At 36.0% G+C, this 17,315-nt stretch overlaps 2 protein-coding genes across 2 annotated transcripts in view; both read left to right on the top strand.

Annotated features, from left to right (window-relative positions):
* The window catches only part of LOC124540136 (sodium-dependent noradrenaline transporter-like), a 69,177-nt gene that overhangs the window by 14,398 nt on the left and 37,464 nt on the right, over positions 1-17,315 (top strand). The window lies entirely within an intron of this gene.
* LOC124540238 lies at positions 12,216-15,585 on the top strand. The gene is made up of 2 exons (XM_047117704.1): positions 12,216-15,326; positions 15,520-15,585. The coding sequence occupies exons 1-2, from the start codon at positions 12,216-12,218 to the stop codon at positions 15,583-15,585; spliced, it is 3,177 nt and encodes a 1,058-aa protein (XP_046973660.1).

The raw sequence follows: 17,315 nt of genomic DNA, 5'->3' as shown, positions 1-17,315 counted from the left end.
AGATTAAGTAAAACTTGAGCCATTGTTACCCCGAAATATTGTACGGAACACTATCGTACAAAAAAATACAAACAAAAATTGTAATCCTTGATGTTGATTGCGATACTTTTCGGAAATAAAAACACGCAAGCACATCGAACTGCCGAACTAGATCAAATGATAGAGAGATTTTAATTACTTTGAAGAAGAAATTAAGTTGGCATGAAGGCTTTGTGTATTCTCGTGCAGTTCATCCACTCATCAAATATTAAACCGCCAAATGGACACCGTATCGTTGTCTTTGTGCCGTATATGCACATAGGTATTAAAGTAAACCGTTAGTAAAGTTACATATTCTATGACTAAAATATTTCACATCTGTGTATCTCGTATTCTTTGGCATATATCATGTATAAAAGTCGAAGCATTGCACATGTAAAACAGAGTGTCTATCAGTGCGTCGCAGTCCGTATAATTGTACCGTCTCGTTAATAAATCGTGAACCAGTTAGTGACTTTCATTATCCTCAACATCAGCCCAGCAACATCTTTTTTTTATGGTATAGGTTGACGGACGAGTATATGGGCCACCGGATGGTATGTGGTCACCACTACCCATAGACTAAGACGCTGAACTGACGCTAACTAGAACGACGCTGTAAGGAATATTAACTATTCCTGAAATCGTCAATGCGCCACTAACCTTGGGTACTAAGATATTATGTCCCTTGTGCCTGTAGTTACATTGGCTCACTCACCCTTCAAACTGACACACAACAATACTGAGTAGTGTTGTTTGGCGGTAGAATAACTGATGAGTGGTTAGTACTTACCCAGACGGGCTTGCACAAAGTATCTTCCGGTTTGAAAGGTGAATGAACTAGTGTACCTAAAGGCAAGTGGGCTATAGCATCTTAGTTACTAAGTTTGACGCCTTTATGTAATGATTGGTTAACATTTCTTACAGTGCGTTTGTCTATGGGTGACCACTGACCATCGGTGGATTTGGCTGGCTGCTAAAGGCAAAGACACGGTCAACATGTTAATAAAGCAAAATCAATATTAAAATATTCTCATAAATATTATTAGCAATTCAAAATATTTTTCCTAGTGTATTTTAAGGCGTCATTACAAAAACTGTTCATGTGTCAATATGGGTTTGAAAGCAGCCTTGAGCTACCTTCATAGTTCATACATTCGCTAACAAAGTTACTTTCATTAGTCACGGCGTTATTAATTTATGACGTGTTAAGTGCCCCAGGGTAGTGATATCTTTATTTAATATAAGTTTAAAACTAACCCATTTTTGTTAACAATAATATTAGATGACTAAGATCTTCTTATATACTGTATTTATTGAAAAATGGTGTTCGAAACTGCGTCTGTAATTTCAATGTTTTTTAAGACTTCTTTATTTTATTATTGGAAACTTCATATATAATTAAATATATTAATTTTCCCCCAAGCTGTGTATAAGTGGCTGGATTAACTTCGCTTGTAATTTGTAATAAGGAAATATAGAGTTAAATCATTCCGAACGCTGACGTTGCTCTTTAAACCACTAAAGTTTAAAATATTTTATGTAAATATTTTTTTTAAGTCTTTATATTCATTTTCATTGTAAAGACACTGGCTCACTCAGCCTTCGAACAACAACCTAATGTCATGATACCTAATCAATGGTCAGACTGATGTTGCAGCTTTCTTCAACAATTGGGCTATAAATTAAAAATAAAAAACAATTTTGAAATCGAATGGTTCTAGAGACGAGTGCGTTCGAACGAAAAACAAACTCTTTGGTTTTATTATATTACTATTGTAATATAACTTTTATGATAAAATAGCTGTTACCCGCGGTTTTGCCCGTGTGGAAATTAATTATAAATTTAATAGGCAAATTTAAAATAGTACGGCAATTTCAGCCCGATCTGTCCAGTGGTTTGGGCTGTGCGTTGATAGATCACTATGTCAGTCAGTAAGTCAGTCAGTCACTTTTGAATTATATATATTTAGATTCATATTGTTTAATAATTCAAAATAAAAATAAACTTTATTCAAGTAGGCTTTTACAAGCACTTGTGAATCGTCATTTTACAATTAAGTGAAGCTACCACCGGTTCGGTAAGTAGATTCTACCGAGAAGGACCGACAAGAATCTCAGTAGTCTCTTTTTCAACATAACTTTTTTACATTACAACTTTTTTAAAGTATCAAGTGTTTAGTAACTTATATTTTAAACTTTTTACTAAATTATATTGAAGCATAGTTAAATAAATAAAATGTACCCATATATAGATCTGTTATATTTATGGACGATCCTGATAAACCTCCACAACAAAATATCTCCGATAACAACAATTCATCATAGCCGGTGCTCGATCAGAGGACATTAGACAATCACTTAGCTTTCGAATTGATGGCAGTACTGACGTTCAATGAGGTACACTTTTAGAAAAGCAATTAACACTTACTTGTAGCTAGTTAACGACTGTGGATATGCTCGGAAAGACTTTACTAAATTTCCAACGAATTAAAATAATGTCTGATGTAATTGTACAGTTTTTACGGAGCTGAGATGGCCCAGTGGTTAGAACGCGAACTCTTAACCGAAGATTGCGGGTTCAAACCCAGGCAAGCACCACTAAATATGTGCTTAATTTGTGTTTATAATTCATCTCGTGCTCGGTGGTGAAGAAAAACATCGTGAGGAAACCTGCATGTGTCTAACTTCGTTGAAATTCTGCCACATGTGCATTCCACCAACTTGGAATGGAAAGCGTGGTGGAATATGTTCCAAACACTCTCCTAAATGGGAGAGGAGGCCTTAGCCCAGCAGTGGGAAATTTACAGGCTGTTACTTTATGCTTTTTTTATGCGATCAAAAGTTGGAAGTTGGAAATCGACCAGATGTCAGTTAACGGCACATTAGTAGTTTAGTTATACCACGGTAGAGCTATTTGTTGATTTCTAGTGCATGACAAATATAAATTTAGTTTTTTTTATTATTTATTATTATGTATTTACTTGACTTTGTAATTAAAATGGTAGCTACTACTGAGTTACTTGTGGGGTCTCCTCGGTAGAAAGTACTGTCCGAAACAGTGGTAACTGTTAATTATATTCAACAGTGTATCTTGAAGAATTAATTTAGCATTTATGAGCACACTTGAATGAATAATATTTTCAATTTTGTGTAGCAGGAAAGAACACTACACTTGGAAAAATGTATCCAAAATTCCATGATGATCGAGTGAATAGTTAAGATATAAAAGCGTAACAAACAAACGTATTAACTTAAGTATTTGTAAAATTAGTTATGTGTTTCGAAGGCTAAGAAATTTCAATACCTTTTTTTCCTAGGAAATTCAGATAGAAGGTGGCAAGTTATTTACTTCGGCGTAAATCATATTTGGCTCAAAGCTTACAAAGGCGACGAAAAAATAAAGATTGTGTAGGTTACCCGTACAATACGTAGCTATAATATTTACGCATTAATTTGAATTATAGCTAGTCATATGTATATATATAATAAAATTGGAATGTCAGTTTGGAAATTTATGAAAAATTATTTTAAACTAAATTTGTCTGCCTGTCAGTTTGTTCCGCCTAATCTCTGGAACGGGCGACCCAATTTTTAAGGGACTTTCACTGACAGATAGCTAATTAGTACATCATATATTTTCTTTACAAATTTTCGAGCGATAAAACAATGAATGCTTACATAGAAGTTAAACATTTGGAGATGATTCTTATATGAAAAGTAGTTCTTCGTTGCATTAACCTGAGTTTGTATCGGTTTAATTCAGATGTCGACAACATTTGGTTTAAATATTTTGAAAAGATTCCCTGCAATAATCTAAGTGTCTATCCGTTTAATTCAGATGCTGACTACATTTGGTTTAAATATGTTTTTCGTCACTGAACGTAGGAGATTAATCTGGACTATGACTAATCGATGCGAAATCGTCCGTAGATATCATCATCATCCTCCTGCCCTTATCCCAATATTATTTGGGGTCGGCGCAGCATTCCTTCCATACTTCTCTGTCAGACATCATCTCACAAGTAACATTGTTTCTAACCATATCGTCTTTCACACAGTCCATCCATCGTTTCCTTGGTCGTTCTATATCTCTATATCCATCCACATCCATGTTCAAGGCCTTCCTCACTGGTAATAGATTATTAATTGTGTGAATTCCATTTCCTAATCCCTTATATTATTTAATGACCAGTGAAACGGATGGGTAACAGCTTTGACATACAAAGGTTTTTTTTTAATTCTTGATACTTGACAGACACGTCCGTGCCTTTTGTATATTTGTCTTTAGTTTTCTTTATTGTTTTTTTGTGCATCTGATAATAAAGGAAATATGATTAAATAAATTATTAACAACAATGCAAATAAAATTCAAAACATCACAATGCTCGTAATTTTTTATTACATTCTTTTAAACTATGTAGAACTTCACTGAGAAAGAATTTTAAAACATTTAAAGCTATTTCACACTAGCGATTTTTAAACATGGGTGAGATTTATTATCCTGTACGTAATTACTTTACGCGAAATTTATAAATGTTAACACATAAACGGTCATCCTCGATTTTACCGAGGGGTGAATTGACAAAAGTAACCTATGTCCCTATTTCGTAGGATCGAACTATCGCCACACCAAACGTCATCTAAATCGATTCAGTAATTTAACTGTGTAGGTTACATACTAACATACAGAGTTACTTTAGTAATTATAATCTTGGTGGTAGGGCTTTGTGCAAGACCGTCTGGGTAGGTACCACCCACTCATCAGTTATTCTACCGCCAAATAACAATACTCAGTATTGTTGTGTTCCGGTCTGAAGGGTCAGTGAGCCAGTGTAACTACAGGCACAAGGGACATAACATCTTAGTTCCCAAGGTTGGTGGCACATTGACGATGTAAGGAATAGTTAATATTTCTTACAGCGTCCGCCAACCTATATCATAAAAAAATTGTAATTATAATAGGAATATTTTTAAAGTTTTGAAGTCAGTCTAAAAAAAAGCCTGGTTTGAAAATCGCCAGTGTGTAAAGTCAAATTCCTTCCTTTTGTTAGGGTCAAGGACCAAGATTATAATCGCTCCATTTATATAACCTGGTAATAATTCACAGGTTCACACTTTCCATCGGCCTATCTGTCCGTGAATCGCTGCGTAAACTTCGAGCCTGAGGTCTTGCTTAACGAGCTATGACTAAAGATATTTTATAGGCACGGACGGTTTAGTACATAGCTTTATTACTCAATAACAGTGCAGGGAGCTATGCCCTATTACCAATGAATACACGTCTTATAAAATCTTATTTATATAGAAGGACACTTTCTTGGTAGGGCTTTGTGCCCGTGTGGATAGGTACCACCCAATCATCAGATATTCTACCGCCAAACAACACTTGGTATTGTTGTGTTCCGGTTTGAAGGGTGAGTGAGCCAGCGTAACTACAGGCACTAGGGACATAATATCTCAGTTCCCAAGGTTGGTGGCAAATGGCGACGATAGGAATGGTTTATGTTTCTTACAGCGCCATTGTCAAAGGGCGTGGTGGCCCATATGCTAGTCCACCAACCAACAGCATAAAAAATATATGTAATATGTCTTAAACAGCGTAGAAATCTGTTTATATAAACCGGTTTTAATTAAAAGGACTCAGAACAATTGAATCTAATGATTACATTTTGAGGAGTTAAATGATCCAAATTAATATTGTGTCTTGTATAATTGTATTGTATTGTAATAAGAAGTGCTTCTTAAAATTAATTTGTATAACGTAACCATTAAAAGCCGAGTAAGCTCAGTGGTTAAAAAGGATGGATTTTAGCGTAACTAATAAGGATGCTTTTTAATTACGCTAATAAGGATAAATTAATAAGGATATTAACTGTTTACATAAGTAACTTAGTGAGCCATTGGACACTCGTGGTAACCATAAACATTTGTGACGTAAGAAGCTCCAATCATATCTTACATTTCCAGTGCACCGCTGATCTTCGGAACGATGTTATAACTCTGGTGCAGTTCCACTGAGTCACACGTTTCAAACCGGAAGAAACAAACACAAAATATTTACATATACAGCACATATACCAAGTATGTAAAGTTAAATTTTTTTTTTTTTTTTTTTTTTTTTATGGCATAGGAGGCAAACGAGCAGGAGGCTCACCTGATGGAAAGTGACTACCACCGCCCATGGACACCTGCAACACCAGGGGACTTGCAGGTGCGTTGCCGGCCTTTCAAAAAGGAGTAGGCTCTTTTCTTAAAGGTTCCCATGTCGTATCGGTTCGGAAAAACCGCCGGCGAAAGCTGGTTCCACAAAGTGGTTGTGCGAGGCAGAAAATGTCTGAGAAATCGCGCTGTTGTGGATTTTCGGACATCAAGGTGGTGCGGGTGAAACTTAGAATTTTGGCGAGATGTCCGAAGGTGAAATTCAGCAGCCGGGATTAATCCGAACAATTCCTCGGAACATTCCCCGTGAAAAATTCGGTAGAAGATGCAGAGTGATCCGACATCTCTACGCAAAGCCAAAGGATCAAGGAGATCGGAAAGAGCTTGATCGTCGATAACTCGAGCCGCTCTACGTTGGATGCGGTCAAATGGAAGGAGCTGGTACTGGGGAGCACCCGCCCAGAGGTGAGAGCAGTACTCCATGTGAGGCCGAATTTGCGCCTTGTAAAGTTTTAGGCGATGGGCCGACGTGAAATACTGTCTCGCCTTGCTGAGCACGCCCAGCTTTTTTGAAGCCAATTTGGCTTTGCCTTCCAATTGACCGCGGAACTGAACGAGGCTCGAAATATCAACGCCAAGTATTCCGATACTACCTGTAGCGGCTATCGGAATGTTCTCAAATCGTGGAGATACGACAAATGGTGTTTTTTTAGCGGTTAACGCGCAAACTTGCGTCTTTTTGGGGTTGAAATGGACTAGATTTAGCCGGCCCCAATTCGAGACTTCGTTTAATGAAGACTCGATTTCAGACACAAGTTTGTTCCGGTTCTCTTCGACGTTTTCCCGAGAAATATTAGCGCGGCCGGTGTATAAGGTGTCAACGGTACTGTCGTCTGCATAGCAATGAATGTTCCCGATTTGCAACAAATCATTGATATGCAGAAGAAACAGAGTGGGTGATAGAACGCAGCCTTGTGGAACACCAGCATTGACGAATTTTAAGTCAGAGCATGCACCGTCGACAACGACCTTGATGCTCCGATCTGCCAAAAAGCTGGTAATCCAATTGCATAATTTCCCGGGAAGCCCATAGGAAGGAAGCTTCGAAAGAAGCGCTTTGTGCCACACGCGATCGAAGGCCTTCGCTATGTCCAAGCTGGCTGCTAATGCCTCCCCCTTGCTCTCAACTGCTTCAGCCCACCTGTGAGTAAGGTAAACTAGAAGATCACCGGCTGACCGACCCCGACGGAAACCGTACTGGCGGTCGCTAATCAGCTGGTTCTCCTCTAGATACCGCAGGAGCTGGCAGTTAATAAGGGACTCCATTATCTTGGAGAGCAAGGAGGTGATGGCTATAGGCCTATAATTGGACGGGTCTGAGCGGTTGCCTTTTTTAGGGATCGGATGCACCAAAGCTGTCTTCCAGGAATTCGGGACGACGCCTAATGTGTAGGATTGCCGGAAAAGACGCGTTAAGACCGGTGCCAACTCGGGAGCACATGTCCGTAGCACGATTGGAGGGATACCATCGGGTCCGCTTGACTTATGAATGTCCAAGGAAAGAAGTGCTTTACGAACTGCACTTTGCCGGAATTTAACCTCCGGCATCGTGGTATCACATCGCGGAATTGTTGGTGGAGATTTTCCTTGGTCATCCAGAGTCGAGTTCGACGCGAAGAGAGAGCCTAAAAGATCAGCTTTCTCTTTCGCGGTATGGGCCAATGACTCACCGTCTCTGTGCAGAGATGGAAAAGATGGCTGACAGAAATTCCCTAAGACAGCCTTAGCGAGAGACCAGAACGCTCGTGTTCCTGAAGGGAGACGCACCAGTCTCTCGCCAATTCTGCCAATGTACTCCGTCTTCGCCCTAGCAATCACGTTTTTGAGGGACCTAGAGGCAGAGTTGTATTCCTTTTTAAATGCGCTGGTATTTACATCACGAGACGCAGATGCATTAGCCCAGGTTTGATAGCGTTCCCACTTTCGGCGTGATGCCGTTTTGCAGAAGCGACCAAACCAAGGCTGGGACTTGCCACCGATGGGTACTGCAGAGTAAGGAATGAATAGTTCCATACCCTGAAGCACCACATCGGCAACAAATGAATCAAAAAAGTGTTTGAGTTAAGAACTCGTAGTAGACGAACAAATAGGCCATCTGATGGTAAGTGGTCACCACGACTTACAGACAATGGCGCTGTAATACTAACCATTTCAACTGGTCAAATGGTTTCCAACCTTGGGAACTAAGATGTTATGTCCGTTGTGTTTGTCATATTCTCACTCACCCTTCAAACCGGAACACAACAATAGTGAGTACTGCTATTTGGCGGACCTACCTATCCAGTGAAGCTTGCATCAAATAGAAATATTATCACGAAGTAATATTTCCATAATAAAACGAAAGAAAAAATCTAAGGCTAGTTCCACACATGATAAAATAAATGGTGACTCGGTTATCTGTCCCACGCTTTTATAAATTGTAGCCTCGCTACATTAAGCACGAGTGCGACGTTTGCTACAGATAACTCCATCCAAGTTTCGTAGTCAGCCACGTAGCATTTTCTGTGTTATATTCTACTAAGATCTAAGGCTTTAATGTATCTGACATATTAATAGTAATGAATATAAATATTGGACTTATATGTAATGATATCAAAATTGTGCTATATTTAAGGATATTTTGGTTATTTAGATCGTTATCTCATAGTTGTACTAGCTAAACCTAAGGCTTTGTCCGCACACAAACAGTCACCCCCATTCTTTCTCCTTCGTAGGGTACTTACATTAATTTCATCGAAATCGGTTCTTCAGTTTAAGCGTTAAGAGGTAACAATAGGAATATGTCAAAACTAAATAAAATGTCAATATCTTTCTTTGTCTATGATTATATATATACGAGTATATTGGTCTCTGCGTATTTATATTTGACAGTACGCCAGAAAACTATAAGTTGAGTAGGGGCTATACCGAATAACTTTAAACAAAAGTAATATAGAATGAAAACAATCCTAAATCGAATAATTTTGTCGAATTTTTCTTTATTCGGTTAATTTGTTAGCACCACATATCTTTGCAATCACTTGGGAATAAAATTCATATATTAATACGGCTTTAAACTCAAACTCAAATTGCTTTATTCAATATAGAAGTATTACACTTTCTTATTGATAGTCAATTGAAACAATACCACCGGTTCGGAAAAAAAATACCCTGACCTGAGAAGAACCGGCGAAAGAAACTCAGCGGATTTTTTTTTGTCTCATGTATTATATAAACAATTTAAATGAAATGAAATAGCCAGGAGGCGATCGTTTCATTCCCAAGGTGTGCTTATCAATCATAAACTCATTAATTGTATAATAAATAACCTTTTGCACACAAGTGTTCCCTAATAATTTTTTAAAATTTGGTAACAGAGGCATTTTGAACTCTTTCTTTCTTTCTTTCTTGTTGTAAAACCGTATACATTGCCGACAAAGGAGTTACTGACTCTATGCAGTCGAGTAACAGGAGTAACAAGTTTGTGTTTGTTCCTTGTACCAATGCTATGAGTATCACATTTTCTCATAAAATCATTAATATTTTTTTTCGTACATTATGTATGTATATTGTACATATGTATGTATAAGTACATTATATAATATATATTGAGAAGCAACAGTTAATATCTTGATTTCTTTAAATTTATTCCTTAACGATTCTCTAGCTCCTAGCCTATAGATTGCGCGAATAGCCCTTATCTTATTTCCGATTATACGCATTTTCCCTAAATGAAGGGGGGAGGGGGTGCAATATGGGATATAGTGGAATACTCATTTAAAAATTCTATGTTCCAAAAAGTTTTTATTTAATCACAATTAAATTTTGAGAATTTTTATATATAATTTGAAAAAATCTGTAATCTCTCCAATGGCTGTAGGATGTCATGGTGAGTGGACGTTTTTATGGCACCTGTTCTTTGTTCACGGGGACAGTTGATGCCTGTCAAATTATCCCATATCAAAATATATCTGTGGAGCGAGTATTAACCAATTCAATAGAATGATTCAGTTAACAATAGTTTCATATGATAACCAAAATATATATACATATTTTGAGAAACTATTATCTATAGTTATCTAAATAATGTATGCCAGTATGTAGTCATATGTACTTTATAATTATGTATATACTTTTTTTATGGTATAGGTTACCTGATGGTAAGTGGTCACCATGACCCATAGACAATTTCGCTGTTAGAAATATTAACTATTCTTTACATCGTCAATGTGCCACCAACCTTAGGATCTAAGATGTTACGTCCCTTGTGCCTGTAGTTACACTGGCTCACTCACCCTTCAAACAGGAACACAACAATACTGAGTACTGTTATTTGGCGGAAGAATAACTGATGAGTGGGTGGTAGCTATCCAGACGGGCTAGCACAAAGCCAAAGATATATATTATATTGTTATGTGTGTATCATTGGGATATGGTTATGTGTAGTTTATTATTATAATTTAGTATTAACTAGCGATCTGTCCCGATTTCGCACGGTGGCAATGCTGATACTAAATATACTATACAGAATTTGTTTATTTACGACATCTCATTACAAACTCACAAAATTATCAGTGTTTCTTTACTATATTGTCCATGTATTATATACAAAAACCTTCCTCACGAATCACTCTAAACAAAAACAAACCGCATCTAAATCCGTTGCGTAATTTTAAAGATCTAAGCATACATAGTGTTTAAAATAGTTATGTTTAAAAATAGTTTTTATGATTATGTCATAAAAAAAGTTTGTGTTATATGTCAATTTCCCTTTTGAATTATATTTTTAAATGGAATTACTAGATTTTTCGTGCTGATTTTTGTTTTTCTACAATTGATTCACCTATGAATGTTGTATGCAGTAAATAAAACGAGTTTTTAAAAAGAGCATGGAATCTTTAATTTATACACATAGTATGAACAGAAAAATAGTGCAGTGTTGAACATTATGGTGCCGAAACCCGAGAAGAAATTCAGACTTGATGAAGATTGGACTTAAAACATCGTGCATTTAGTGAAAAACGGAACCTACGTTAAAATAAAGTGCGGTAAAAGACTAGAAGAATCTGTGCAATTGTGGGACTTAGAAAAATAGATTGTGTTCAACTGAGACTACGAATTTTAAAAAATGTGTTATTGATATTAATATAAAGACTGAATTAAGTATTTTCAAGATTTCAAAATATAAATTAGTTGATATTGACAGTTCAGAAAATCAAATTATAAAATGGAGTCTACGATTTTAAAACAAGAAGATCAACTAGAAAATTTACAAAAAGCTTTTCGAAATTATAAAAAATCACCAAAAGAAAGGATTACACGGGCGTTCATAGAAACGAAGCTTGAACATATAGAAAAATTATATACAATATTTTTTGATCAACATGCGGAAATAATATCGAAAGTGACAGTCGCCGAAAAAATTAAATTAAATTATTTTAGAAATGAAATCTTTGATAAATATGATGAAGTTTATTTTGAATTTAAGGTAAAGTTAAAAGAAGATCTCGAGCAAATAACATCATCAAAGAATTGAGTTTGTGCAAGAAAAGAGATTGTGTTTTAATTGTTTGGGACATAATCATACAGTTAAGTTTTGTCGCCAATCATCCTGTTGTCGACGTTGTGGAAAACGTCATCACTTTTTGTTGCACATTGAACGAAAACAAGACTTAAATCCTTACGAGTCGAAGGAGCTTAACATTGAAACTGAAACGGAAACTAAGATATCAACTCACTTTACACAGGAGAGACGCAGAGAAGTAATATTGGCCACAGCAGTGGTCAAAATCAAAACCAAAACTGGCTATTATCAATTTGCACGTGCTCTTATAGATCAAGGTTCTGAGGCATAATTTATCAACGAAGCTACTGTTCAAGCTCTGGGTCTTGAACGGAAATCAGTTAATGGCCTTATAACAGGAGTGGGAGACGGGGAGACACATACAAAGAGTTCGGTTTCATTTATATTAGAGTCGAGATATCATTCGTTTACAATGCCAGTTGAAGCATTCGTCTTGAGTACATTGACTTCGTTCTTACCAAATAATAGAACTTTAATCACGGACTGGCCAGAAATGGAGAATTTATTACTGGCAGATCCGCAATTTGGAGAGCCAAACAGAGTTGATCTTATTTTAGGTGTGGACATCCTTAGCGAAATCATCTTAGAGGGTCTTAAGAAACATCCATCGAAGTGTGGCCTTATTGCACAGAACACGCAATTAGGTTGGATCTTACCAGGACGTATCGGTAAGACTAATACATCAAATAGAATTATCAATTTCCACCTACAATTGGAAGAGGATCAGCTCTTAACCAAATTTTGGGAGATAGAAAGAGGACCAGAGAATGTAGTTAAGAAAATGACAAGAGATGAGAAAATTTGTGAAGAGTTTTTTGAAAAAACAACAACAAGAGATGAAGAAGGACGGTACATAGTAAGGTTACCATTTAATGAAGAAGATCCACAGTGTTTTAAAGGTGAAACAAAAGAAATTGCTCTTAGAAGATTTAAACTACTCGAAAGAAAACTAATTAAAAATCCAGACTTATATGATGACTATAAAAAGGTGATAGAAGACTACATAATTCAACATCACATGATTAAGGTTTCGGATTCAGAGATGAACTCTAGAGTATTTTATCTTCCACATCACGCTGTGATAAGAGAAGATAAAGAAACTACCAAGGTTCGATGTGTTTTTGACGCTTCTTGTAAAGGATCTAACAACGTTTCATTGAATAGCTGCTTTATCATAGGACCTAAGCTTCAACAAGATCTATATCTCTATATCAGACATATTTTAATGAGATGGAGACTTCATCCATACTGTGTTGTGGCTGATATTGTCCAAATGTACAGGCAGATTCGTGTACATGGTGATGATTCAGATTGTCTGAGAATTTTGTGGAGATTTGATCCGAACAAGCCCATAGAAACCTATAAACATGTAAGACTCCCATTTGGTACCTCATGCGCCCCATATTTAGCTGTAAAATGTCTACAACAACTAGCAAAAGATGAAAAGTCCAAGTACCCAATAGCAGCCAAGATAACTTTACAAGATTTTTATATGGATGACTTACTAACAGGTGGTGATGACGAAAATGAGATTATTGAGATTTACGATCAAATGAACCAATTGATGAAGGCTGGAGGCTTTTGTCTACAAAAGTGGTGCACAAATAGCGAGAATTTACTTAATCACATCAATGCAGATAAAATAAGATCAAATCAAGCTGTAATTTTTAAAGAAAATAATATGATTAAAGTTTTAGGAATATGTTGGAATAAGAATACAGATAATTTTGAATACTTGCATCATGTACCTGAAGCAGATATGCCCATAACGAAAAGAAATGTATTATCGGATATCGCAAGATTATACGATCCATTGGGATGGATTGCGCCTGTCATTATTACAGCCAAGATTTACATGCAGAAGTTGTGGAAGTCTGGCTTAGCTTGGGATGATAATCTTACACCAGACTTGTTGAAAGAGTGGTTAGCGTTTCGATATGATTTGGTTAACGTAAAAAGCATAATTATTCCAAGATGGTTGCAAGTAAAACGTGGCTATTACATAGAACTTCACGCATTTGCAGATGCTTCGCAAGCTGCCTATGCTGCTGCAGTTTACATGAAAAGTAAGGATGTAAAAGGGAATATTAGAGTCCATCTAATCACGGCAAAAACTAGAGTTGCTCCAGTGGAGAAGGAAATATCCATCCCACGTCTTGAACTATGTGCAGCTCTTCTTGCAGCCCAATTAATTTTTGAAGTGTCGCAAGTTCTAAACATTCCAAAGGAACGATTACGAGCCTGGTCTGACTCTACCACAGTATTAGCATGGATAACCGGTGAACCAAGCCGTTGGACGACGTTCGTCAGTAATAGAGTGTCAGAAATATTGACTATTCTGAATAGAGATCAATGGAATCATGTCAATTCGAAGGAGAATCCTGCTGACTGTGCATCAAGAGGTATTCAAGCCGAAAATTTGAAGGATCTCAATTTGTGGTGGTTTGGCCCATCATGGCTCAAAGAGATAAATGAGTACGAAACATATAAATCCAGTGATTTTATAACAAACGAGGAACAAAGATCCATTAAGAATATGAGCGCAGTGGTTCAAATAAAGGATGAGGAATTTCGGTGGACGAAATTTTCGAATTTACAGAGACTATTGCGAGTGTTATCTTATTGTCGAAGAGTTCTGCTTTGGAAAATACCAAATAAGATAAGATTTCTACCAGAAAACATTACACCAGAAGAGAGGAACATAGTTTTACAAATTTGTATAAAAGACACCCAAAATTTTCATTTTAAGGATGATATTAATATGCTAAAGAATAATGGATATGTATCAAAATCTAGCAAATTACATATCCTTTGTCCTATTCTTGATGTCAATGGTGTCTTAAGAGTTGGTGGTCGCATTGAACATTCTCAAGCAAGTTTTGATACGAAACATTGTATTATTTTACCTGGTACTAGTCACCTCACAAAATTAATCATACAAGATGCTCATTTAAAACTCTTGCATGGTGGACCGCTGGCAATGTTGAATTATTTAAGGTCAAAGTTCTGGATATTAAGAGCAAGAGATAATGTTAAAAAATGTTACAGAAATTGTATTACGTGCCTCAGGTATTCACAACAAAAATCTCATCCATTTATGGGTCAACTACCATCAGTGAGACTGAAACCTGAGAGAGCATTTAAGTCTACGGGAGTAGGTTTTACTGGCTTCATAAAATTGAGATTCGCGTCAGGTCGTGGTTCAAAATCTTATAAGGGCTATATATGTGTTTTTATATGTATGGTTACCCGCGCTGTCCACTTAGAAGCAGTTTCCAACCTGTCTACTGAAGGGTTCATAGCAGCCTTTCGAAGATTCGTGTCCAGAAGGGGCTATTGTAAGGATCTGTACAGCGATAATGGTACCAATTTTGTAGGTGCTGATAAAGAATTGAGAGAGATGTTTAATAAGGCTGTTTCTAACTTTTCTAAGGAAATAAAAACGTTGCTAGCAAATGAAGGAACTACGTGGTACTACATACCACCTCAAGCACCAAATTTTGGAGGGCTTTGGGAGGCTTGTGTTCGCTCTACAAAGTATCATCTCAAAAGAGTTATAGGTGACACTACTCTAACGTATGAAGAGCTTTCTACGTTACTAACGCAGATAGAGGCATGTTTGAATTCACGACCGTTGTGTCCATTGAGTGATAGTGACGTATTGCCACTAACTCCGGGTCATTTCCTTATTGGAGAACCATTAATAACAATTCCAGATGAAGATTACTCCAAAGGCAATATTACAGGTCTACAGCGATGGAAACTTGTACAAAAAATGTTAAATGATTTCTGGAAGAGATGGTCAGCTGAATATCTGATTACACTAAATCAACGGTATAAGTGGTCATCGAAGGGAGCTGAACCAGAGATTGGTGATATAGTAATTATCAGAGACGAAAATTTGCGGAATTTTATTAAATTTTATTACGTAGCCTGGTATTGTATTTCTTAATATTGTTTAACTACCTCGTTTATGTATTTAGTAGCTAGCTTATAACTTAAAAAGCGCGACGTCCAGGGTTCAATCCTCGGCTAGAACAAATAAAACTCTCAGAGTGAGAAAAACTGGAACTTTCTCATATCATTTGATTAATACCATATTATCATGACTTATTTTATTTAATTATTTTTGTTTTATTATATTTTTTGGTAGACGATAATATAGACCAAAGATGGTGAGTGGTTACTGCTTGCCGCTAAAAAGCGTGGAGTTAATACCTGTTGACTTCCAAGCAGGATATATTAATTTAAATAATTGTATTTAACAACTAACATGACTTTGTATTTTTTAAATATTGAAAAAGAGTAACTACTGAGTTTCTTGCCGGTTCTTCTCGTTAGAATCTACCTTCCGAACCAGTGGTAGCTTCATTTAATTGGAAAATGATGATTCAAAAGTGCATGTAAAAGTCTACTTGAATAAAGTATATTTTAATTTTGATTTTGATAGAAATTGGCAATGTAAGGATAATTAAATAATAACAATTCCGTAAGTCAAACAATACGCACCCAAACTTATAAACTAAGATGTTTAAACTGTTTAAACTCTTGTGCGTGTAGTCACACTGGCTTGCTTATTTTAGTAACACAACAATACTAAATATTTCTAGTTGGCGATCTAATGAATGATGTTTGAGGCTACCACCAAGTACCACAACCACCTTAAAATTAGCGGTGTTAAAAATAAGAATAATTTATTTCATTTATTTTGTCTCATGGCAACCTTATAACTGATGTTAGTAAAAATAAATAATAATAATAATACAAACAAAAGAAAACAGAAATAAACACAAAAATCGCCAATCGTAATGTATTATATTTATACATAATATAATAATCATAGCCTAGATATCATAAAGAACATAGCTCAACAACAACAACAGCAGCCTGTAAAATTCCCACAGCTGGATTAAGGCCTCTCTTTTGAATGGTTTGAAACATATTCCATTATATCTCATTAGTTAACAAAATACTTTTGTTTAAATGCTATGTTGATAAAATAATATCTCTAAATAAAAAAACATCCACGTGTAAAACAAAATATACACGTGCAGTGGAAACTAGAGATTATGAATACAAGTTATTGATTGAGCTTCAGCTGTGGTTATAATACAGAGATTTCAAATTGTATGTACCTCTAATATTATTTTGAGTAGGTATTTAAAATTGACTTGTTTTGGTTCGATTAAATATGGAATATTTATATGAATGTGTGTCGTCATTTTTCGAAGCGTTTACTACCTGCCGAAAATATTTAATATTTTAATTATAAGGGTAGTTTTAGTATTATTAATATTTAGTCTTGCTAGCTTAGCTAGCTTTTGCTATATATTAACTATAAAATGGCAAGATACAATTGAATAATTATAAAAAAAACAACAAAAAATAAATTAAATTTAAATAATATTAAAGCAGCATACAATAGAAAGAAAACTAGAAGAAATAAGTTCTTTTGGTGGGGGCAGAACGCTTATTTCTAATTCTCATCTCATTTTCTACCTCGCACAACCAC

Source organism: Vanessa cardui, chromosome 24 (assembly GCF_905220365.1).
Source record: "Vanessa cardui chromosome 24, ilVanCard2.1, whole genome shotgun sequence".
In the NCBI taxonomy this organism is placed as follows: Eukaryota; Metazoa; Arthropoda; class Insecta; order Lepidoptera; family Nymphalidae; genus Vanessa; species Vanessa cardui.
The sequence above is the reverse complement of the archived record's forward strand: the minus strand, read 5'-3'. Positions and strand labels throughout refer to the sequence as shown.

Excerpts from the sequence above, each read along its gene's own strand:
- LOC124540238 (XM_047117704.1), top strand. The coding sequence starts at position 12,216 with ATGCCAGTTGAAGCATTCGTCTTGAGTACATTGACTTCGTTCTTACCA. Across the intron at positions 15,327-15,519 it reads GAGGGCTTTGGGAGGCTTGT|ATGAAGATTACTCCAAAGGC; the intron begins GTTCGCTCTACA and ends TAACAATTCCAG.